The sequence below is a fragment of the Haemaphysalis longicornis genome, unplaced genomic scaffold (assembly GCF_048455015.1).
Source record: "Haemaphysalis longicornis isolate Haplotype H1 unplaced genomic scaffold, Haemaphysalis longicornis Haplotype H1 scaffold_6, whole genome shotgun sequence".
In the NCBI taxonomy this organism is placed as follows: domain Eukaryota; kingdom Metazoa; phylum Arthropoda; class Arachnida; order Ixodida; family Ixodidae; genus Haemaphysalis; species Haemaphysalis longicornis.
In genome coordinates, this window is record NW_027526407.1 from 42,778,435 (window position 1) to 42,803,055 (window position 24,621).

Consider the following 24,621-nt stretch of genomic DNA (forward strand, 5'->3'; position numbering starts at 1 on the left):
TCTCGCCAGCATCTCTAGCAATCTCAAAATCCTAGACAGAGTCCGTTGTTGCTGCCTGTGTAAAGCATCGGCGGAAAGGAGGTTTTCGGGAGAGAAGGGCTGTGAAGTCAGTTCATCAAAACTAATCTGTCAGGCAACTGAGATCGCGCTTCTAGCGCCAACCCTACCGAATCAATCGTCACGATCGCCCGCCAATTTTTTTTTCCTCTTTTGTTTTCCTCACGCCTAGCACGGCGGCTATTTACACAGCTAGAACAACGTGTAGACAAGCGACTGACCCTCACCGGCCAATGTTTTCCGCACGAGGTGGCCTAGGGTGGAAGGCTAGAAGGATGTGCTTGATCTTCGGGAGACTCAGCTGCTCTCGCATAGCTCGCCTTTCTTTTTCCTTTCACCGAGACCCGTGGATCGACGTTCTCTACGAAGACGATTAAGCTGCGCATTTTCCCAAGCGTAGCTGGATAACAAGACAAGGTAGTGGTTAACAGGTGTAGAAAAATTCAATTCGCCCCTGCTAATGGCCACACGACGAATGTACGCAGTCGCGTTTTCATCTCTGGTTGCCCTAGGCATGGTGCAATGCGTCGAGCGGTTGGCGCCAAAGCCAAAGAAATTTGACACTAGTCGCGACCCTGACATCACTGCCAACATAGTAGGTGACCTTGTTTTTTCCTACGCTTTCTTAAAGAAATGTTTTGTTCTCCCCAAACGACAACAATTGATGCTACTTTTTGACGACTTGCGAACACAAAATTCGCAAAAGCGCACTAATGTCGCCTTTTCTTGGACAGAAACGCTTATTACGTAGGGTTTCCGTTAGTTTTAATTGGTTTGTTTTACTCAATCCAGTATCGCAATTTTAGTCCAGTAAATAACCGCTGCTTTAAGGGGGACTGACCTGTTAACATTTCTGTGTAACTTAGTACTTTATAGCCCAGGCACTTAAAAACCATCGTGCATTAATACGAAACGTTTAACAAATGCATATCAATGTTCACAACGGCATTGTTTGCTTATTTCGGAGATATGTGACTTCTGTACTGAAATAAAAAAAATAAAATTTTGCTTGACAGACAGCTAGCGCCATCTTGTGAAAATTGGGTGAACCAACATGCCTTTCTTATTTATTTGTTAATCTCAGCACAAAAGTGATGTATTTGTTAAAGAAGCAAACTAGGCCGTCAGACTAGGCCGTAACACTCGCAAAAGGGCTGTTGGAAAGCGAAAACACCCGTGTGTCTAGGTTTGAGCGCAGGTTAAAGATCCTCAGGTGGTCAAAAAATTAATCCGGAGCTCTCCACTACGGCGCGCCTCATCCCCTGCGTTGCGTCGACGCGTTAAACTCTACAATCAATCAATCAATCAATCAATCAATCAATCAATCAATCAATCAATCAATCAATCAATCAATCAATCAATCAATCAATCAATCAATCAATCAAGAAATGTTTCCATAAATTTGCAAAACCTGCCGTATCGGTACGCGGTGCTTTTTAAGCCCATGGGCAATGAATTTGGGAGTCGCATAGGAACGTGATGAAGTGAGCCTTCTTAGGGACCGTTAAACAACTAGGAAAGACAGTGAAGCATTGATTTTTAAGACAATTAGCGAAGCGTTCAACGCCTTTGACATGGGAAGAGAGCAGATATTAAAGGTTTTTACAATGCAATAAAAGAGACCCGGAACATATCATACAATACCAAAGAAATGTCCTTCTGTATTCCTATTTTAATTTTATGCCTGTTTCTGTTTTTCGGGCTCACCCTGGAACGTGGAGTAGAGTGGGGGTAAGGCATCAAAAATCACAAACCACCCTTCACTTCACTAACGCTGCAGGCGGCAGGGTGGGTCAGGTGCAATGCTGAGGTGGTGCAGCTGGACAGTAAAAAGACGTGAAATTATAAACAATTATAAAGGCGAAAGCTTTATAGGGCACTTTGCAAGGTGTCTCTGAATTACCGCGACGTCTACGCGAACGGTACAAAAACCCAAGGAAGGTCAGAAGTGAACTAAAGCATTCCAGCCGTGTATAAGGTTATTATTACCAAATAATAAATTATTGATTAACAGTTATGACTATTACGGTGCATTACGGTGGGAATAAGGTGGATTGAGGAAATTAAGATGGATGAAAGGTGATTAATGTGCATTATAATAAAATATTGATTAAACAATTTCGCCAGTAATGAATATGAAGGTGGAATTAAGGTGTATTAAAGTGTACTACGATAATCTAAGACGGATTAGGATGGATTGAGGTAGATTTCGGTGGATTAGAGCGGGATTACTTTTGAATAAAGTGAGATAAAATGAATCGGGGTGGATTTTGTTGCGTCCTGCCAAACGGATTTGCAAGTTGGCTCCACACAGGAAGCAAGACTTTATTAGGCGATACGCACAGTCGCTGAGGTCAGAAAAAAATTACACCATCTTCCAGTAGGGGAACCCTGAGTAGTATGCGAATCAGCCATGGGGTCGACTGAAGTTCCCATTAGTTTTCAGTTCGTCGTTTCCGTTGTCGTTCAGCTTCGCGTTCCTTCGTTGTATCAGTAGCTTCTTGGCGGAGTTTGAATGAGTGAAAGACATAAGGCACGTTCGTAGCACATGCTCCCGTATCGGTTTGTAGCGCAGCGGGGAGAGCGCCACGTACCTCCCGTTGCGGCCAGAGAGTCGTGGGATCGAAACCGGGCGCCGCCTAGCTATTTCTTTTTGTAGTGGACTGCCCTGACGTCAGCCCAAACACTGACGGGGCTGAAGAGACGCGCATGCGCAGTAGAGTGCGGACGGCGGACAACGACCACGAGGGAGGGAGGGACACAGCCCCGAGCATGAGATGCTCCGAATCTAAAAGTGAGCACCGAAGGTGTGGCCAATATGGCGGCAAAGTATGAGCGAGCGCGCTTCTTGGCCGTCGTCTTCGGACGTTCATTTTTACACCGTGCCACATTCTTTCGATGGCACATAACCACACGGGGAATGACAGCTATGTATCGACGGCGTCGATCATACGTGACAGTATGAATTAAGAACAGCAAAGAAGCGTGGCTGCAGTGTGCACAGATGGGCGTGTGTATGAAAGGCCCCCGTCAAAAAAACAAGTCAGACTTTCTTCTTGAAAGCATGTAAACAGACTTGTTGCCCCGAACAAAATGTCGTTAGAGAAACGAAAGAGCGAGGAGAAGTCATGACATCGTTGAGGAGTGTACATATCACGTAGACCAAGGTGAGCTTGCTGGCAGTAAGAATGTGGGAAAAACCAGAACTAAATTAAAAACAAACCAGGAAGAGGTTATGATGCATCATGTCAATAAGGGGGCAGGTGATCCGCCAGACACATACAAATGATCTCGTGCAGGAGATGTTTCTTCAGAAAGTGGCATGCGTTCTAGAGATCACGATGAAGCAATATATACAAGAATCAGTGCAACTTTAAGAATAGACGAGGAGGAGGACTCGAGTGATGAAACTACCCACTGGATAAGCGATGTTCACGAATAAAGTTGTTAACCGCTGCAAGATGTATCTTTCTGGGAGATTACACACGCAGATTAATTCCGAATTTAAATCCCAAAACGGGCGCGGCTTCACTTGAAAGGAAAGACGGGCCTTTCGGTTAAGTGTCGGGTCAGGGCTCAAGATACAAGCGAAGGTTGCGGCAGAATGAAAAAAAATGGTTGTCACGGTAGTGCCTAATTACTAGAATTTTTGTGTGGCCCCGTGTAGTGTACTTGTCTCTGAGCGATAGGTTGTACGGTTTCTGCTGCTTCCTGTTCACCACGCATCAAGCTCAAATGACATCTAAATTTTTCGCCACTCGATTCCAGGCGTAGTGGAGGCTGAAACGAAGCCTTACAGACCACGGGAAATATCACTTGCCTTGCGTTGCCTTAGTAAAACAAAGGGAGAACTTTCCAACAAGAATGTCGAGGCCACAAAAACAACTGATACTGAAAACATCCAACCCATTGGAACTGAGCAAATGAAAGAGAAGGTCTCATTTCACCGGCGTCTTCATATTATCCTGGTCTTTCAAAAACATCATCTGGCATTCCGCTGGCAGCAGTAAGATGAACTGGCGGCGGACAAAGGATACGTCTTGGAAGTGACCCGAATGCTTTCGAAATGCGACCCTGTATTGAAAGAGCGCGTATTGAGACTAAACGTGAGCACATAAAAAGTGAAGGTCTCAGTGTCTCATCTGTCTCCAGCAATACACAAGCAACTCGTAAGCGCGGCTGCAAGACATGTAAAGAAACAGAACCTTTTGGAGATCAGGTAGGCGCAGTAGTATGCGGAATCATGTTTCCAATCGTGCCAGACGTTCCTCATTTGTGCAGATGGTTGGAGGGATAGGATTCATCAAGATCAAAAACAGGAAGGCTGAAGAGAAAAAGGTCAACTCGGGATTTTTCCACTCAAGGGGTAATTGGTGTCTCATTTCGCTCGGGCAATAGTTCTATGACTAAAACATGCTGGTACAGACATAACGATGGACCGTTACCTAGATTAAGACAATGCGGCCAATATTGCTGATATTTACCGGAGCTGCAGGGGATTATTAATATTAAGAAGAAAAAAGCTTTCTTCGACGGTTGTGTAGACTATTCTTTCAACCTGTGTGGACCCTACTTGTTTCTCCAGAATTTGTCCTCTGTGTCATTTTTTTGGACTCATTAGGGCACTCTTTTGTTCGCAATGTCTACACGCCGATTGGACCTCTTTATATACCACGCCGGAGTGGTTCTGAAATGGCTGTGCTGGAGTGCCCATTACGTGGCGTCAAAACCAGCAAAAAAGCCTTTGACAGTTTGGTGTCCGCCTTGAAAACCCTAAGTGAGCCACCAAAAATATTGGACACCATGAAGGTGTAGCAATTAAGATGCCTGAACACTGCCTGCCAATTTGCGTCTTCAAAATCTGTACCTTAAAATGTGCACTTGCAGCGCCTGTAAAATTCCACGCCAGTGCTCTAACGCGTAGCATTAAGTACCCCGTGTCGCTGTCAAGCCGGCGTCCTCAGCGACATTGACCGGGAGAGAAAAACCAGTGGAAGCGAAAAATTCGAAAATGTTCCGCCCAGGGTGCAGGAATGCTGGCGTGCAAAAAAAAAACAACAACAAAAAAACCCCGGGCCATCTCCACTAACGTGAAAGCTGGGGAGGGGCGAAGCATGCAGTGTATAAGTGTATTCTTAGCGCCTCGGCGTTTTTGCCCACGGAGATGAACCCGTTGGTGGGGTAGAGGTTTTTGAAGCACGCTCTCTAGCACGAGGCGTAAACGAGTGTCACGGTATTTTTTTTTCTAGTACACGTTACGTTGTAGCGCGAGGCGTCAACGAGTTTACACATGTTTTAGTACCGTGACTACTTGAGACGATACTTACGACGACGACATTAGACGCCGACAGGTGAAGCTTCTAGGGTGCTTCGCCCGTAATACTTTTTCCGATCTTCCTCTTTCCTGATTTCAGCCCATTTCATCTTCGTCAGTTGGTCGTTCTGTACACCACTGCGTTCGGTAGAGGTGATCCAAGCAGCTCAAGGATTCCTAGACGCCAAAAGTTTGAGAAGAACCACCGCTTCGTATTTTTAGCACGTTTGAAGCTTAGGAACGTATGGCATTTCAGCTGAAAATTTTCATTGTTTGCTTATCCCGAAACTCCGCTTGACATGACTTTTTGCCGTTTGCCATACCCGAAGTTCACCTGAAGGAGAAAAGCCAACGAAGGATTGTAGCTAGCGTCTCAATTCTTTCACATTTCAAGGCGAGTCTTCTGCAAGTGAGAGCGCGAAATTCTATTTTTGACATTGCAATGGTAGAAATTACTGAAGGTAAAATTATGACTAAATTGCACACAAAAATTTTATTGTTCATATCGGCGATGTACCGATTAGCGCGAAAGTTCTGATCCGGCCTCGGTTACTTCCACCTCGGAAATGAAACGGGCCGCAGTCATGTCCGGCATCCCTTGATTCTAATGCGAAAACTTATTCCAACGCAGGACACTCTGATCACCAGCAAAGGCTACCCTTTCGAGCGGCACAGAGTGGTTACCGATGACGGGTACATCCTCGAGATGCACCGAATGCCACACGGCAGGGTACCCTGCAGGGACCCGTGCCACCGACAGCCCATTCTACTCATGAGTGGTCTGCTGGGGGATTCCTCCAACTACGTGCTCGATTTCCCCAAGCAGTCGATCGGTAAGTGCGTGGGGCAGGGTCTAAAGTGGGTTCATTTGGTTTATGACTTTGCTAAATTGCAATCTTCCGCAACAAAGTCTTGTGTTTATGGCACGGTACACAGCCTGGGTGGAGCTCTACGAGTTAACTCCGGCCATATGGATATACCCAATGTTTTGTGCGCGTTGGGCTTTATATTTATTGCCGCATTATAAACGGGTGCCTGTCCCCGAGTACAGTCTTGGATTGGATTGGATTCGAAAACGAATTTCTTTGATTGTCGCATTGAGTGCGGCCGTTGGCGGTGGGTGTACTCCCTAGTCTGGTAGTCCACGAGTATGGGATGTGGTGCAAATTATTGTTCTCAAATCTGGAACGTGGCTTAAGTAAAGCATTAAACTACTACCAATATGACGTTAAGTAGAAGTTTAAGGCTCGTAGCCTGGGGAACTGAAACGGGCACAAGGCAAGAGCATGCGGGATTCATGTCAGAACATCTCCCCCGTTTTTAAGGCGAACGCTTTAAATGGCCCGTTGGACGAATAAGCCGGTGTAAGTGTTGTCCGGTATCTGGGGCCGCGCTACTAAATGGCGATTGGCTACGACGTGTTCCGCAATACGGCCTTTACCTCAGAAATAAACATACCCGCTCTTAGGCAACATTGAGCATGCGCAGAAAGCGGGTACGGTGATGCCGGCAGTTAAGTCTTCCCGCGGCGACACGCCGCTGCCGCGGTCCTTTGCCACCGACGCCAGTATGGGCGAAGCACATCTGTGGAGAACGATGCGTTCCCTTACGCGACATTTTCCTCTCCAAAACCGGTTCCGCAACCTTCAGCGGGGGACACATGTCTGTCCGAGCAATCCTGTTTCCACCACGGGCAGGTTAAAATATCCAGCAGGTTGGATGCGCGCGGGAGCGGCCGATGCGGCGGGTCATCAGGCAGCCAAACCGGTTTTCAGGGCGGAGACGCGTGCGAAGACGCGACCCTTTCCGCTCATGTGTTCGACCCTTCCAAGTGTGCTCCTGACCGGTGCCCCACTGGTTTATGCAGAGGGCAAAAATGAGTGCGAAAACGCGTTGTCCTCCGCACTCGTGTTTCGCCCATGGGGAGCGGAAGAACGCCGCCAAACGAGCAAGAAACGAACGTCAGTCGCGGCAGGAGCTCGAACGAGCATTCAGTGGTGTCCGAACAAAGAGTAAACCTCTCGGATTCACAAATCACAAGAAATTCTTCGGTGAACTCGGGTTTCTGTTTTTACCTTGAACACCGGATGTACGTGTGCGCAGGCTTCATTCTGGCCGACCACAAGTACGACGTTTGGATGGGCAACGTCCGGGGCAACACGTACGGCAAGAAGCACAGGAACCTCAAGGTTCGCTCGCGCGAATTCTGGAACTTCTCGTGAGTTGGTGGTGCTTTGTAATTCTCTGTTTTTAGTGCGGAAGCTTTTAGTGCGGAAGCACGTCTACACTTCCTCTCCGTTCGCAAAAGATTCCCAAATCCTGTGTAGCGCGAGGTCTGTTCCGTGAAGCCATTCGTATTTTTAATTTAACGTCATCAACCAGTAACTGCAGCTCGACACAGAATTGCCGCTCTGTAGTAAGCAATGACTGCCCGATACTGCCTCCCGCACGGACTGATTCGTAAAAATATTGGCCAAGCTTGCACTAAGTGGTGCAAGGCTTGAAGGATTTCTTTCTGGAGGATTTCTTTCTGTGTAAGCACTGAAGGACACACCACCACGCATTGCATTAGGCTTGAAATCATTCATCTACATGTTCTGTCGATGCTTTTGACTCTGGTAGTGGTAGTCATCGTCATATCCTTCCATATCGTCCTCTTCGTCAAGCGTGACTGGTGGGCCCGGATCGTTTTGCCCGCAGGCTTTCACATTTCTCCCAAAGTAGGATGCGTCAGCCCGCGCTAGAAGCGGCGGCACCCGGCTTCGTGAAGTGGGTGTGTGTAGCGCGAGCTGTCTTGTGTTCCCCCCTAGAGGCGTGGACGCACATGAACTGTTTTCTTGGTTTTTTTTTTTTTGCAAGCGTCACTTGCAATCCTGGACGACGCCCGGCGCTCCTCGTGAGGTCCGTGCTCACGTGCGCGGTAATCGGCGGGAGTAATTACGACCTAGTTTTCTGATGACGCCGCACACCGCAAACATTACGGCCAGCAACAACAGCTTCGCTGTTAAACGCGCAACGTAGTCTTTTTTATGACACCCCGTAGGAAGACGTCCCTAGATCGAGAAAGTAAACACACTTGCGGAGAACGGCGCGTTTCCGACGCGTTTTTTTTTTCCTTCTCTGAAACCGGCCCTGTACCTTTCAGTGTGTTTCTTACAGCTGCCGCACCGGCTTCCAGAGGGGAAAAATTACACCATCTTCCCGTAGGGAAACCCTGAGTAGTATGAGAAGCAGCCTTGGGGGTCGACTGAGGTTCCCATTAGTTTTCAGTTCGTCATTTCCGTTGACGTTCAGCTTCGCGTGCCTTCGTTGTATCAGTAGCTTCTTGACGTAGTTTGAATGAGTGAAGGACATAAGGCGCGTTCGTAGCACATGCTCCCGTCTCGGTTTGTAGCGCAGTGAGAAGAGCGCCACGTACCTCCCGTTGCGGCCAGAGAGTCGTGGGAACGAAACCGGGCGCCACCTAACTATTTCTTTTTATAGTGGACTGCGCTCACGTCAGCCCAAACGCTGACGGGGCTGAAAAGACGCGCATGCGCAGTAGACTGCGGACGGCGGACAACTAACGAGGGAGGGAGGGACACAGCCCCCAGAATGAGATGCTTCGCATCTAAAACGCGCGTGGAAGCGCGCCGTTCTCCGCACGCGTGTTGAGGTCGCATGAAGCCACATTGGAAAAGTGCGACGTAATCACGCAAGTGGGCGCGGCGGCCGCAAACGTCGCCCGCTGTTTCCTTTTTTGCGACCCTTTACAGATAAGTGGTGGCTCTTAGAGTTCGGCAAGAGTATGTTAGATGGGTTCAGCTGCGGATTGCTGCTGGAAATAAAGCTTGAACATGATTTCACTATCTATTTAACGCAATGTTCGAGCGTACCAAGCAGTTCGCAGCGACGACGTGCACATATATAACACGCTTAATGACCTCGCAAACTGGACATGTCGGGGAGAGGGGGAGAAAATAAGATGAAAGAGACCTGCATCGCATCCCACCACTACTGCTGCAGTGGGCTGTACTGAGCAAAACTTAGGCCAGATCTTTAATAAATGAGTGAGCGCTTTCAGCGAGTTACGAAATTTTTTAATAATTTTCCGCCAAACGAGCAAACGGCTCACAATTGCTTTTGTTTTTTTTTCTCGGTGTTGTAAGTATGTGAGTCTACCAAATAAATGGCAGTCTATACTACCATCTGTCTATACTCCCATCAAACATTTCGCTTTCTTTTCATCCCACCAAGCTGTCCCACAGACTTCTATGCATTTCTCTTCACATGGAACTATGCTGGTTGTCATAATGTTTGCACTATCAATCTCCGCAGTGATTTTTCTAACCTCCTGCTCGTTATGTCCCTCCAAATTCATCTTTCTTTGTAGTTACCCCGGTATCACTGTCCGCAAAACTGCTTCGCTGAAACTTTCCATTCATTCGTAATAACCAAACCATACCGGACGGGATGGCGCAAATGCTTGACAGGTAATTTTAAATATGCTCTCCTAACCACCGTCTCCTCAGCGGCACAGAGCGATCAAGATGATGCGGGTGAATGGGGTGGTATGCCGGTTCACACGTCTAGTTATGTATGGCTGTGATCAATCATTTCCATCAGCAGTATATGATTGCTTTGTTTACGTCGGTAGAGACAGCGAGATAGAAGTTTCTAAAGAGACCGAAGAATTTACCCCTGCCTAATGCTGGGCTTGCTACTTGAGACGGTTCGGTAATATGTAGATGGCTGAAAGCTAAAAAATGGTTATAATAAAAGAAACAAAAAAGGATAGAAAAACCAACAGACGAACACACACACACACACACACACTCATGTACAGGAAAAAATTTCGAGAGAGGCAGTCACAAGCTAGCGTTTAGTCTAGAGTCTCTCAAGAAACCCACAAGAGCTTTAATCCCCGCACCGCACTGTGTTTGCGGTCTTCATGTCAGGGCGTTATCGATGGTTCATCAGTGTGTATCTCAATCACCCAAGCAGCCGCCGCTCACGCGGGAACTTTTCCCTGGCGAAAGCTATAAAATATGTCGAGGCATTGAAGGTATCGTTGTGTAAATCGACTGTTGCTTCTGGGCTGAGTAGCTATTCTAGCGCTTTTTGCGTTCATTTGAGTCCTGAAATCCACAATTGCCGACAAGCCGCTGCCTTAAGTCTTTAAGCGGCAAGCTGCTCGGTGGGTCCGTTTCATGGAGTATTGAGGCAGTGTTTATCTGGTCAGCCTTCATGCGTGCGTAAAAAAAGGTGAAACCTGACCCAGCAATCAGTCCGTTATTGTGGAAGGGAGGGTGCAAAGTTTCAGTAGAACATTCTTTTATATACGCAGCAAAACAAAACTGCTCCAAGCTTTTTTGGAGGGGGTGCCTTACGAGGCTTCGATGAATTGTTAATTGTAAGGAAATTTCGCGAATTAAAAAACCTTTATTTCAATCCAGTTTCCTTAGACCTGATGTTGTATCTGGTGGCGCACTGTCCATTTGACGTCAAAAGTGACTACGCAATTCACCTTTGCTTCAGAAGATTGCCATAACTGCATGAACATGATTTGGTTGTTGTGCGTACAATAAAAGTGTCTGTCATAGTGAGTGTAAAAAATTAGGCTAATGAGTACCACTGAGTTTGAGAGCAACATTTTCACACTGAGGCGATTTTTTTCACACTCATGCCAGCAGGTTCCACGAGTATGCAGTGCTGGACACTCCTGCACAGATCGACTACGTGCTAGAGGCTACGAACAGGAAAGAACTGTGCTACGTTGGCGTGTCCCAGGGGACGCTCGTCTTCTTCACCATGGTGGCCGAGAGGCCAGAGTACAACGCAAAGGGAAGTATATACAGCCAGATTTGCTGTCCGGGTGCTTACCATGCTTGTACAGGGCGACTATTTCCACAAACTTGTACGAAAAAGGGAACAGGTGGTCGCAATTACTAGCACATTTTCCAACCGAAGCTTCAATCAACTACTGGAACGCAGATGTGTGTACGGCAAAACGTATACAGTAAAGCCCACCTTAAGCAGGTCGAATGATGATGATGACCTGAATTCACGTTCACAGGTCTATGGGTCGGCCAGGGGTGATATGTTCGGCCGAACAGTAGGCGTTGATTCGGGCGCGCGCTAGTGAGCGTGAAATATTGAAACGATATATAAAGAAAAAAATTTAAAAAGAGACCTTTAGAAAACTTACAAATAAAAAATAAAAAAGGTAAATTAACAAAAAGATTCACACATAGAAGCAACACAAATATTTATACTATATTTAGAACTCAAATATAACGTAAACTTAAAAATTTTAATTCTAAAAAAATAAAAAAAAGCATAGGTTATTTAGGTAGAAGCGGAATTAAACATAAATTTACTTATAAGGTGCGGTGGGTGAAGTTCAGCCTCAGTTGTCTTTCTTCTTTGTTCACCCGCCATGGTGACTCCATGACTAAGTCGTGCTGCACAGCCCCAGGATGCGGGTTCGATTCCCCGCCGTCGCGTCCGCTTTTCTGACGCAGGCGAAAAGCAACAACTCCCGTGTGTAGGAGATTTCAGCGCGCGTTAAAGATCCCCAGGTGGTCAAAATTAATCCAGAGGCTTGCACTGCGACGTGCCTCATTGCCTGTGCTGTGTGGGCGCGTTAAACCTCATTATCAATCAATCAGTTGTCTTTGTTCATAGCGACCCGCCGTGGTGGCTCAGTGGCTAAGGCGTTGCGCTGCTGAGCACGAGGTCGGGGGTTCGATTCCCGGCCGCGGCGGCCGCTTTTCTGATGGAGGCGAAAAGCAAAAACGCCCGTGTGCACGAGATTTCGGCGCACGTTAACGATCCCCAGGTGGTCAGAATTAATCCGGAGCCCTCCACTACGGCGCGCCTCATCGCCTGCGTTGCGTCGGCGCGTTAAACCCTACAATCAATCAATCAATCAGTCTTTGTTCATGGCGTGTTACCATCAAGCTTCGCGTCTTTTAGGATTTCGTTTAGGAAATGGACTTTTGATTTTTCGGCACTTTTGAGTACTTTTTTCTGTGTCAGCCAATCAAAACTTCAGCTCCCTGTGTCTGTGAAGCGTGAGGAGCTCTGTAGGGCTAAACGTCTCATATATAAGAACGCGCCTCAACTCAGCAGTGATGACTTCTGCTGCGGCAGCCCGACAGACTATCCACCTTTCATATGTACTCTTTCATATGTACTCCATGTACATTTACATTTCGCATAGCGGAATGGCCTTGAATGATAAGCTATGGTACTTTAACAGAACGTGCTTTTGGGCTAGTTGGTGCATACTGAATGGGAGGCTTAGCGCTAAAAAGACGAGGACGGTTGCAAACGTGACAGGCGCTACTAACAAGCACAAACATATATATATATATATATATATATATATATATATATATATATATATATATATATATATATATATATATATATATATATATATATATATATATATATATATATATATATATATATATATATATATATATATATATATATAACAGGCATGCACTGAAGAAAAAGAAAGGAAGGGAAAACACATAAACATCACCGGCATCTGGCGAACATCAGAAAAACGTATGTAGAAATGCACTTTCCTTATAATAAATTGATAGCGACGGTACACTTACACGCATGGGCACTTTTCTTTTCATGAAAAACGCCTCGGCAACCTCACGTGCGGTAGCATCTGTGCTCCTTTCATTTATTTTTGTTTTGTCCAGATCGGGTTTACAGGCAGAATCACGATCTTTGCAATGTTGTGGCAAATGCGAACCAGTTTGCCAGTTTTCGAACCAGTTTGCCTGTCACGTTTCCCACCGTCCCCGCCTTTTTTTGCGTTAAGCCTCCCATGCTTTAAGCTATGAGGTTGCTGTGAGCTGCAGCCAGTCGGAAATAGTTTACTTCGACAATTAGCATACTGAGTGGTAAGTCCGCGTTACTGGTTCCATCATCAAGAACAAGGCTCCAGGCAGCCACAAAGGAGTACAGTTCTTTGCTTCAAACAAGATACTGATTTGTACTTCTGCTTCAGTTATTAAGCACAAAGTTTAGGCTTTTGTGGGCTAAGAAACGAGAACTCGATGCCATTGGCGTTGTTGACACCTGCACGTTCCCGGCATATCAACACGTTTAATTAACGTTCTGCGTCGTACCTCAAGTGCCGGGCTTGTATGTGTAAGTGCCGGGAACGAAATATCGCCATATTTGCGGAGATAAAAGATGCATAGGGAAAGGATGATGACAATTGTCTGAGAACATGTCCGGCGATTGGACACCGATGCTTTCGCAGTTACATCATAAAGAGTGCTTAGGTGTGCTCGTACTTTTTCGTTGGAAAGTCATGCCATGTTCGGAGCGTTGTGATTTCAATGAAATCTGCACACGAAAACGGGATGAAATCATTGTTGATATCGATTTCTGTTCTCGCAGGTGAAAGTATTCGCCGGCTTGGCCCCCTTCAACAAGGTATCTCATGTGGACATCGCCCTCCTGAACCAATTCGCTCCTTACGCGGATAAGTTTATGGTGCGTTAGAGCTACGTTAGCTTTGGTTTCTAAAAAAAAGCGCGAAGCATCGGATAAAAAAAAGGAGTGAAAACAATGGTCTTAGCATCGTAACAATCTTGCCCTACTAACTTCTATAATAATTCATTCATTACCAAAGCAAGCGTTAAATCGAACCACCAACCTGCCTCCGTGGCAGCCATTACCTATACAACCGCCGCGGTGGCTCAGTGGCTAAGGCGTTGCGCTGCTGAGCACGAGGTCGCGGGTTCGATTCCCGGCCGCGGCGGTCGCTTTTCTGATGGAGGCGAAAAGCAAAAACGCCCGTGTGTACGAGATTTCGGCGCACGATAAAGATCCTCAGGTGGTCAAAACTAATCTGGAGCCCTCCACTACGGCGCGCCTCATCGCCTGCCTTGCGTCGGCGCGTTAAACCCTACAATCAATCAATCATTACCTATACAACATCATTCCAGACGTCAGCACGCAACACCCATCGTTCAATGCATAGTCATATGCACATGTGTATTATTCTATTAATGCATATAAATGCATACATCTGGTATTTTGCACGTCATTTCTTTCTGTTTACTATGGCCGCTGAAAGCATCTGGAATAAATAAATAAATAAATAAATAAATAAATAAATAAATAAATAAATAAATAAATGGTACCATAGGCAATTGAATGGCAAGGGCGAATTTTGCCTTTACAGCATAGAGTTCAAACGCGTAACGTGCTTAAACGTGCAAGTGTACTCACGAAAGCGCATCATTGTTCCATTTTAAATTGCATGAGACCTTCTTCTTAAGTTGTAACGGAAGACGAACCAAGGGAATAACCGCACGCGCACTGACGTGCGATGCTCGAAATCATGGGTTGCGCGCAGAGTTTAGCGTTACGCGCAGAGTTTAGGAATTATGGGATACGCGCACGTTACGCGCAGAGTTTAGACGAACTTCTATGAAACTCGCTGCTTGCTCCTTTATCGCTTGCTTTCGTATAACCTCAAAAAGTTTCTGGGAACACACAAATCAGCTTACGCGCTTTGAAGACGAAAGGTTCGCTTACTGTTGTGCCGGGCACCCTTTATATACACGTCCACCCGTCGGCACAGAATACAGGCTTTCTACCGTGCTTAGTTCATCTTAAATCACTTTAAAACATCCTAAACCACGTTAATACGCCACAGTTCATCCCAAGCCACCTTACTTCTCCCTTAATCTTTCTCAATCCGCCTTAAGCTATCTACCCGCCGTAGTTGCTCAAAGGCTGTTGCGTTGCGCTGGTGAGCCCAAGGACGCTGGTTCGATTCCGACGGCGGTGGCTGCTTTTCTGATAGAGTCCAAAAGCGGAAACGCCCATGTGTCGAGATTTGGGCGCACATTTTAGGTCCCCAGGTTGTCGAAATTAATCCGAAGCCCGCCACTATGGTACGCCTAATAGTCTGGGTGTAGCTTTGGCGCGTTAAAGGCTGTTATCATCGTGCTTACAACCTTACTTTACCTTCATTCACCACAATACATCCCCATCAATATTAATCCCCATATTAATTCACCCTAAGCCATTGTACAAACTAGCCGAAGTTTGTATTTTACTCAACCTACATTACTTAATTTTAATACACCTTAGAAACCATTACTAATGATCACAAGTAATCCATTATTACATCTAAATCACATAAATTTATATTAGTAATAATTACTGTGAATCAATAATCAATCACTGTTTTCGTTGGTAATCAATAATCATTTACGCAGCGGACGGGCTTTGGTTTGCCCATGGGCTTCCTTAGGCCACGTGGGTTACTGTAACATCGGTGTGGACGCCGGGGTCATTCAAAGTCACCTTAGAGTGAGGCATATCAGCTTTTCGCCTCATTGATACCATTGTAACGTCCGCACCTCCACACTTCCATGGGCTACTCGGCAGCGCTGCAGGCTCAAAGCGTGCGGCTAGTCTAGTTACATGCAAACATGTTTTAAATACTTACGCATTTCTATGAGAACTGAGCGAGAAAAGTCGCCTGCCTGCCACGCTCGATGTGTCAACGCTTTCACCGCATACGCAAGTACGAATGATAAAATTCGCTAGGGCGTTCATAATTTGATATCATACTCCTCCTATCATTACTGAAGAACAAATGTCTTCCCAGCAAAGCACCTATGTATAGCAGTGAAGCCGACTTTAAACACGCCTGATGTGACGCGCTTTAAAGGAATGCGTAAGGTGTTACGGGGGTTTTTCGTAAAGGATCCTCTAGCCATCGCACTTTGACATGAAACTCTATATTTCTCGAGAAATAACATTGCGCAGCACTACATTTGCGCCTAGTAGTGAAGCCGCAACTGAATGGCATCGGTGCATAGCGATCAATGTACTATATGCATACATCGTTCTTTGCGGAGGTACAGTAGCCAACCGTTTTTTCGGACTCGAAAAATTCAGACTTGCTGGATATTCCAGACTTTCCCGAAGAACCGCAAGTTGTCCCATTTGAGTGATGTATATGAAAAACTGATATTTCGGACAAAATAAAAGAAAAGTTCGATTTTCCGAACAAAATATTCCGCGACAGAGCCACGGTACGACTCTAGGACGACGCCACTAAGGATCCTAATCCACCTGGCTATCTTCGGATTGGATGGGGATTGTCTTGACTCCCGCCGGTGTAACAAACCTTGACCTGTAGGCCGTAATTTTGCGGGTAGTCAGTTGCGGCGGAAGCAACCTCGAAAGTCGTATACGAGTCATACGTGGCCCGTTTATTTAAACACCCCTATTTTAGACACCAGGTGACGCTGACTTATAAGCAACATCATCAGCAGGTCTGTCCCGAACGATTCGGGACTTCATTCGTATTTTCCGTTTCAGTTTTATTTTATCTTGCGTAATAAACATTAAACAAGGTAATCAGGAAAAAAGCTGGGAATAGCTTGACGGGCACTGATTACCCCTGAGCAGTTTCGGCAAACAGAGCAGTAGGCATGTTTACAGAAAAACACCAGCAATGGAAAATGTGGAACAATATGAAAGATACAAAAAATGGCTATATTTCTATATCAAATCTCAAGCAATATTAGGCGCAAATTTCTGAATGAAATGTTGGAAATGAAATTAAATAAAGTTCGTTCTTGCAACTGGCGGATTTTGCAGACGGCTCTTTTATTCGGACTAATTTTTGTTGCCTTCCAGGTCCGGAAAATCCGTCGGCTACTGTATTTGATATAAGGCAATCGGGCCTTCAAATTCTTAACCCTTGAAAATGTTGTCTTCCCACAGGATGCTTGTGTGTAGTAGGAAGATTTACTTTAAAGGTGATCGGAATGTAGCGCTTCTTAGGGATACACGGAATTTTAGGGGAGTATTTATTAAAACGTCATACGGCCTCAGTACTTTGGTATGAGCCGCCATAATTTTCTGTTCCCGTTACCATGTTGTTACCCTTCTTGCAAGAGCCGCCACCCCTCATGTAATGTCCCAATGGGACCTTTGAGGAATCATAAAAATCAACAAATAAAAAAAAGACTGCTTATATGACGAGCTGTAAGACTTTCTTAGCAGCAATGCGTGTTTGCGGTGTATTAACGCCCAATTTAACGAAGCTGAGTGTCCAGCAGGCTGGCTTTAGCAGTTATTCTACAACCACGCTCGGTTTGCGCGGTTTGTTGTCTCCAAGATAGACTCTGATTACGTTATCTGGGATGATGACTCTACATGCAGAGCAAATCCTACGAACTGATCCTCTTCGAGCTGTTTCCGCGCGGGGCGTTCTACATGAACTGGGCAGGGAAGTTTTGTGCCTTGCCGACGCGCTCGATGTGCTCCCTGGTGGGCGACATGGTTGCCAATCTCGGAAGCAAATACATGAACGAGGTGAGACCACTTTGCTCATTCGCGCTTCGTGAACGAACGTACGAAAACATTAAAGATGCCAATAAGGTGGAGTACAACTTAGCTCTATGTGAAAGAAATAGCTTTTGATAACTGACTTGGCTGCATTCCGGCCACTAAAGGTGTCCTTAGGGGCTCGGGCTGTCGGCGTCTCATGTCGTCGTCGTCGTAATCGTCGTCGTTGTAGTCATGGTACTAAAATACCAGGACACTCGTTCATACCTCGCGCTAGAACGTAACGCGTGCTAAAAAAACAACTTGGCACTCGTTTACGCCTCGCGCTAGAGCGCTTTGTAACGCGTATAAAAAAAACGCCTGTATTCTCGTTTACGCCTCGTGCTGGAACGCTTCGTAAGTCGTGCTAAAAAAACCTGGGCACTCGTTTTCCAACGCCTCGCACTATAACGCTTCGTGCTTTAAAGAAACGAGAATTTGACAGAAAAGCTGTATACCTATACCGCAACAGTTTCATCTCCGTGGGCAAAAACACCAGGGCGCCAAGAATACACTTACACACTGCATGCTTCGCTTCTCCCCAGGTTTCACGTTAGTGAAGATGGCCCGGGATTTTTTTAAACCAAGGAAACGAAAAAAAACATTGAAAATACTTTCAAATCTCGCGCTGCACTGACGTAATATGGGCAGCAGTGACATGTTGTGGGTCAGCACTAAAACAATTTTATAGGTGTTGTAACGGCGCGTTCGTATTGAAGTTTACAATCAAACGGAACGAATGACCCCTCTATAATCGTATTGAAGTTTACAATTAAACGGAACGAATGACCCCTCTATAATCGTATTGAAGTTTACAATCAAACGGAACGAATGACCCCTCTATAATCGTATTGAAGTTTACAATCAAACGGAACGAATGACCCCTCTATAATCGTATTGAAGTTTACAATCAAACGGAACGAATGACCCCTCTATAATCGTATTGAAGTTTACAATCAAACGGAACGAATGACCCCTATATAATCGTATTGAAGTTTACAATCAAACGGAACGAATGACCCCTCTATAATCGCCTGGCTATGTTTCTTGACAGTGGCGTAGGCCGAAGGCCGCAAATCCCACAAATAAGATTCTGCGACGTCATACAAGAGTCGCCGAAATGTGGCTGAAGATTCGGTAGTGGTTCATGCCTTTTCTTAATATATAATCTCCACTAGTTGTTTGAAGTTGGCGATAAAATTGGCGCCATTGTAATCGGACCAAAGCCATCGTTTAATGAACCAAACTTGTATTTTGTCTTCATCGCCCCTCTGAGTGGCTTTTTTTTAGCGCGTAATCCGTGGAGTACCCGAAACGCGAGAGATGAAGCCCTTTTGGCGGCGACGCGTTTTGCGGTTGCATAACCCGTGAGTCACGAACGAAATTTAAAAAAAAAATACGCAGCTGCCTCACCTTGCGCCGCAGCAGTCACCAAGAAGCGGGCGCTTAACGTGGAACCCTGCCTTACTCCCTGCAGCCTGTAGCATTGGTAGTCATGTTCATTTCAGGGAATTTTCCCCTTTTAAAGAATTATTGGCAGGAATTTTGGTCTTAAAAAAGGAATCTCTTATCAGGGTGCATAGATATAAAACCGTTGTCCAGTGAAAATGGATGAATTGTCAGTAAGCTGGACCTCACATCATTTATTTATAACACGGGATTGCCTGGGCGTATTACGAGTAAATGTTAGGAATAAAAGGCCTGATTTATCTAAAAACATCTTGCTCTCTCTTTGTACGGGCAGTTTCAACTTTGAGGGTTAGCATGCAAAGTAAGAATGCTGTTGGGTACAAAAAAACATGCAACCTGGGGTGGGGCGAAGCATGCAGTGTTAAGTGTATTCTTGCCGCCTTGGTGTTTTTGCCAACGAAGAAGAAACCGTTGGGAGGTAGAAGTACACAGTTTAGCTGTAAAAATCTTTTCGTCTTGAAGCACGAAGCTCTCTAACGCGAATGGTAAACGAGTATCCCGGTGTTTTTTTAGTACGCATTACGAAGCGCTGCAGCGCGAGGCGTAAACGCGTTTACCGCTGTTTTAGTACCGTGACTACACGAGACGACGATTGCGACGACGACAGGAGACGCCAACAGCCCCAGCTCCTCCTAAGGAGCTTCGCCTCTAAAACGTAAAACGCATTTTCTCGCGTCACACTCCAGTAAGAATTCATATCAAATGCTAAAATGTTAAAATTCTGAACGGCGGGTCCTGAAGGCTACGGAAAGTAGACCTAAGTGAGGCTGCCAAATGCCCCAAGCCGAGCAGGAATCCATGACAAAGACATCACCATCTAAAAGAGCATGCAGGTAAACTTAAAGAGAATTGTTGAGAAACCCGTGACGAAAACTGGTAAAAATAGGAAGTTGCTGCATCCATAAATGGAGGTTTTTCTCGGAAATACGGAATATTAATCCGCACTTATTCTCTTCTTTAACAGCGTAGCTGTTGTACAAGCCGCAAGTTCGGTGTTGCAGAAAAAAAAAAAACCAAGAAAATGCGGAGCGCTCGTGAGGGCGTGCATCACAGCGGCAGCTGAGTCCCCGGCTCGCACAGTGGCTTTAGCAAAATAAAAGGGAAAAGAAAAAAAGCACTCCAGCGCTGTCGCCAAACGTTAACGCGCATGTAATGCTTGTCAAGAGGAACACGACGATATCGACGCATATGACGATGACTACTACTAGCACAGTGCGAAGGAACGGCGGAACATGAAAATCAACAATTTCAAAGTTGTACAAATTGCGTGGTGACGTGTCCTTCAGTGTTCACGTGTAAATACTGCAGCTTGAGCTATGGTTCAGGCCTTGCGTGACAAACTTCGCAAGTTGAGATGATGGAAGTCGTCAATGCTGAGGATCACTCTGCATCCACCACTCGTCGCGAAAGAGACGGCGACCTCTTCTATGCACAGGACGACCACTACTAGCACCGCAACTATGCAAATAAGAAATGAAACTGAAACTTAACTATGTGTCCCGCAATACTCACCAACGACAGCTTCGCCATTCAAGTCTTGCGTGGGAGTGCCAGCTTCCCTGAGTTTGTTTTCTATTCGCAAGAATTACAGCCGAAAATTCTCCGAAAGAGGCGAAATTCCCTTCGTGGAACATCAATGCCATTTACGCCCATTTTCCCGCTTTGCGACGATGCCCTCAAATTTACGCCGCTAAGCTCTACTGATAGCTCATACTCACAGAGTGAAATGGCTGCTACTTTTTGTCGATAGAAAATAATTTAAAGCCGTCGCAACTTACCTATTTTATTCCGGCTTGGTCGACAATTCTCTCGATATGAGTGCAGGTTTCTGGAAACACAGTGTCTACACCGCAGTCCACCGGCGCTCCAGATCAGCGCTGCAGCCATAGGGTAGAGCATCTTTCGGGGTGGTGGAAAGGTTCCGTCTTACTTTCCCGGTACTGAAGGCCGGAGTTTTGGTTCAGCTCTTCCCTCCTTTATTTGTTTTCATATTTAGTTATAATTTTCATATGTTAGGTTAGTTTTCAATTTTTTAAGAGATTGCTTTCCCTTTGTTAGGTTATGTTAGGTTACGTTACGTTGCATTAAGTAAGGGAAAGAACAGTGGGGCCAGAGGTGCCCCTTTTTGCGAGACACCGGTGGACGTCTCTTTAGTGGAGTGCTTATAGTACCGTTAGATGGAACTCTAAGCACAGCTACCAAGAAAGAATTGCTCCCCATATAAATACGCCTTGGCTGCACTCCGCAGCATTTTATTAGCTGACTCTCGATGTCTCACGCAATTCTTTTTAACGACTTTTCTGTGGTCGTTGATTTCTCAGAGAAAGCTCGCCCTAACAAACTGCGTCTAGTAATAAAACATTCCGTCATCTTCGAGATAGTGACATAACTCTATCCTATTCTGACGTCTTTTGCAGTCGAGGCTTCCCGTCTACTTGCACTTCATGCCAGGAGGGACGTCCACAAAGAACATCGTCCATTACGCCCAGGTATGTTTGCAATACAAACTGCGATTCCGAAACTATAAATTTATGTGCAATCGGCAAGCAGTATTAGTTGTCTGCAGCAAACATTCAACGAGCTGCGTCGTATTTTCTTACTAGCTTCAATTACATTACTGTTTCTGCTAAAACACTGAATTTTAGAATAGTTTTTAGAATAGAAATTTAGAGTAGTTCATAGCTTTGCACGGCATCTTTAGGGCACCTCTTTTCTTGTGTTTTGGGTGAGGCGGAAATTTTTGCCTGGTAAGAGCATCCCCCGTATTGCCTATCTGCTGCAAATACATTCGAAGGTGCAAATACACCCGTAACATTTCGCGATCGGAGCACCGCTGTTGACATTTTATTGCTGAATCTTTCATAACATCTTAGCAAGTTCTGGTCTGGGCTGCGCATGCGTAGTTGAGCGATCCCGTCGACTGCGCCAAATCATATTCAATTGGTGTTAGCACAGCACAATGATAAAAGGCTGCTCTGATGACGAAGGAGTCGAAAAAGCGTATATGAGGGGGCACGACGCAAGCTGTAGTAGTTCTTGACTCAGGGTTCTAAGATTTCAAACCCAAGACAGGGCTGCCTACGACGCTTCCGAAAGGCAAACTGCAGTTAGGAGGCAAAAATTATGCACCCCTCCGTCTATAGACAACGATAGTTGAACGCGAAGCTCTCTCGGGACGGATTCTTCGGTTGTCGTCTGAGTTTAGACAGAGTTTCGACAATGTTAAAATGGAGATCAGATAGACGCCACCCTCATAACGCGAGGGACCGGGGTTCGATTCCCGCCACGGAAAGCGTTTCGGAGCAGCGAAGCTGTTTAGCAAATCGTAATTTTTTTTGCCAGCAGTTAAAATTACCAAGAAATTGCCGAGAGCGCGCACTTGAGCGCGGACCTCGCGGCGACCACCCGGCAGTTAACAAAGCCTAGAAATGCCTGGCGCTTGCGTGTGCATGCCTCGCGACGACCGCCAAGACAAGCATACGCACTTAGGGACATTGGCCGAAATTGCGGGGACCACCCAGCAGTTAACAAAATTAAAGCCGTTCCAGTCAATGTGAAATCTGTCGGATGGGCGGAGCAGTGATTCGCCATAATGGGCTGCAGCGCCGTTATGCGCTCATTGATGCCACCCAATGCATTTCAAATTTCCCGCCTTTGCAAGGCACGCGCGCCCCCTGCCTGAAACTGTGCCAGCGGGAGTTCCGTTCTTTTTGTGCTTGCTTTAATTTCGTATGCTGGAGCTGTTTTGCGTCATTTCAAACATGGCATTTTTTTTCTTGTGCGGCTGGAGCCTTTCTGGAGCATTTCGGACGCGCCAGTTTTTCTTGCGCGGATAGAGCCTTTCTGCGTTATTTCGAACGCGCATTTTTTCTTGCGCGGCCGCTTTTTTCGCTTACTATCGTAAAAACCAATCCAACGAGCTTCCCTAACTAAATGAACGCGGGGGCTGCCGGTTATATACACAGATTTTGCCTGAAATGTACCTGAAGTTTTCTTTGCGCTAAACAACAACGAGATGCATGACAAGCGCCAGCTGTTCACGAGGTTCGAACGGTTATGACTCATTTAAACTGCGTGGTTTTCGAAGCCTCAGCGTGACCCGCTGACGACGGCACAAAAGGCTCTACTTGGGTCCGTTATCTCGATGCGCTGCCTGATTCTGGCAGTCGCATGAATCGTTAGCGAGCTTCGATGACAAGGCGAGCCCCTAAAGTGTTCTGCACTTAAACACCAAGAAAATGCCAAGCGCTCGTGTGCGCGAGCCTCGCGGCGACCGCCCAGCGCACCCATCGGACGTTTGGCAAACCAAGCATACCTACTAAGGATATTAACCAAGACTGGCCAAAGTACTCCAGCGCTCACCGTAATCATGGCTACACTTGCTCGAAACGAGAAAGACACGTCATAGCGTACGCCCCTCCCAGGTGATGTCCAGTCATTATTACTTCCAAAAAAACGAAAGAAGCTTACACTTATAGCAACAATGATGGAGTAAAGGTCGTTGCGGCAGCGAAAATGAAGCAAATCGGCAGCAATCGTGTACCTAAACCTCTTGATGGTCTTGCAGGTTGCGTACAGCTTCGCTACCTTCAAGTCGTACGCGTTTGTGTGAGCTTCATTCATTTTTTTTCTTTCACTTCACCCACGATTATTCATAATCATCGTCAGAGAAAGTTGGTTTTTCTGCAGGGCTTATTGGCGTTGCAGACGCCATCAGTGAGAACATTAAAGCTTCGCTTTAAAATAAAAGGTTGTATCGTACATGCGCGTGTGATCAGGTAGTTTAGGGTCTGTACCCTCGTTGGAAATGAAAGTGGGACTGGTTTTTGCAGAGCGATGTACCGAAGAAATTGTACAACCGCTGCTGCATGGCTGACGCTCATAAAGTTTGTTTGTGGGCAACAGTCTCCGTGAACGAAGCTTATCACAATCGGTACCGCCTTGTCAAGGCACTGGGTGAACTTAATCGACTGTAAGCATACGTACTCATTCGCTGCCACGATTGGCTGAGATCTACCATTACTATACAGGTGTAAAACAAAAAGAAGAAATTTGCTTTCCCGTTATAAAATATCGGCGCCACAACACACCTAAAATACATCAGGTTTGAAATCTTTGAAAGGTGAAAAACCGCTTGTAGGATTGCAACGCGGCTCTCGAGTCCGTCATTCCCGCATTTGCCCGCGTAGAGGACACTGGCGCGCGCTCGGCGAAGTGGAGACGAAGAAGGCTCCAATACTGTCACCGCTGCGTGTGCATGCTCATCCTAAGGGCCAACCAGAGCACCCGAAAGCGCGACTACAAGCTGCGTCATATACCTTGCAGAGCCGTTTTGACGAGATTGGATTGGATTGGAACAAGCTTTATTTCTGCCGGCAGTTGGGCGCTCGCGCGGCCCGACG

General features: G+C 46.1%; 1 protein-coding gene across 1 annotated transcript in view; it reads left to right on the plus strand.

Annotated features, from left to right (window-relative positions):
* The first annotated feature begins 422 nt into the window (after positions 1 to 422).
* Positions 423 to 24,621, plus strand: part of LOC144141515 (gastric triacylglycerol lipase-like) — a 33,066-nt gene continuing 8,867 nt past the window's right edge. The window contains exons 1-7 of the mRNA XM_077673063.1: positions 423 to 652; positions 6,003 to 6,204; positions 7,475 to 7,589; positions 11,044 to 11,192; positions 13,785 to 13,882; positions 17,585 to 17,737; positions 21,637 to 21,708. Of these exons, the coding sequence (XP_077529189.1) occupies positions 518 to 652; positions 6,003 to 6,204; positions 7,475 to 7,589; positions 11,044 to 11,192; positions 13,785 to 13,882; positions 17,585 to 17,737; positions 21,637 to 21,708 (924 nt within the window). The 5' untranslated portion in view covers positions 423 to 517. The remainder of the gene's footprint in view (positions 653 to 6,002; positions 6,205 to 7,474; positions 7,590 to 11,043; positions 11,193 to 13,784; positions 13,883 to 17,584; positions 17,738 to 21,636; positions 21,709 to 24,621) is intronic.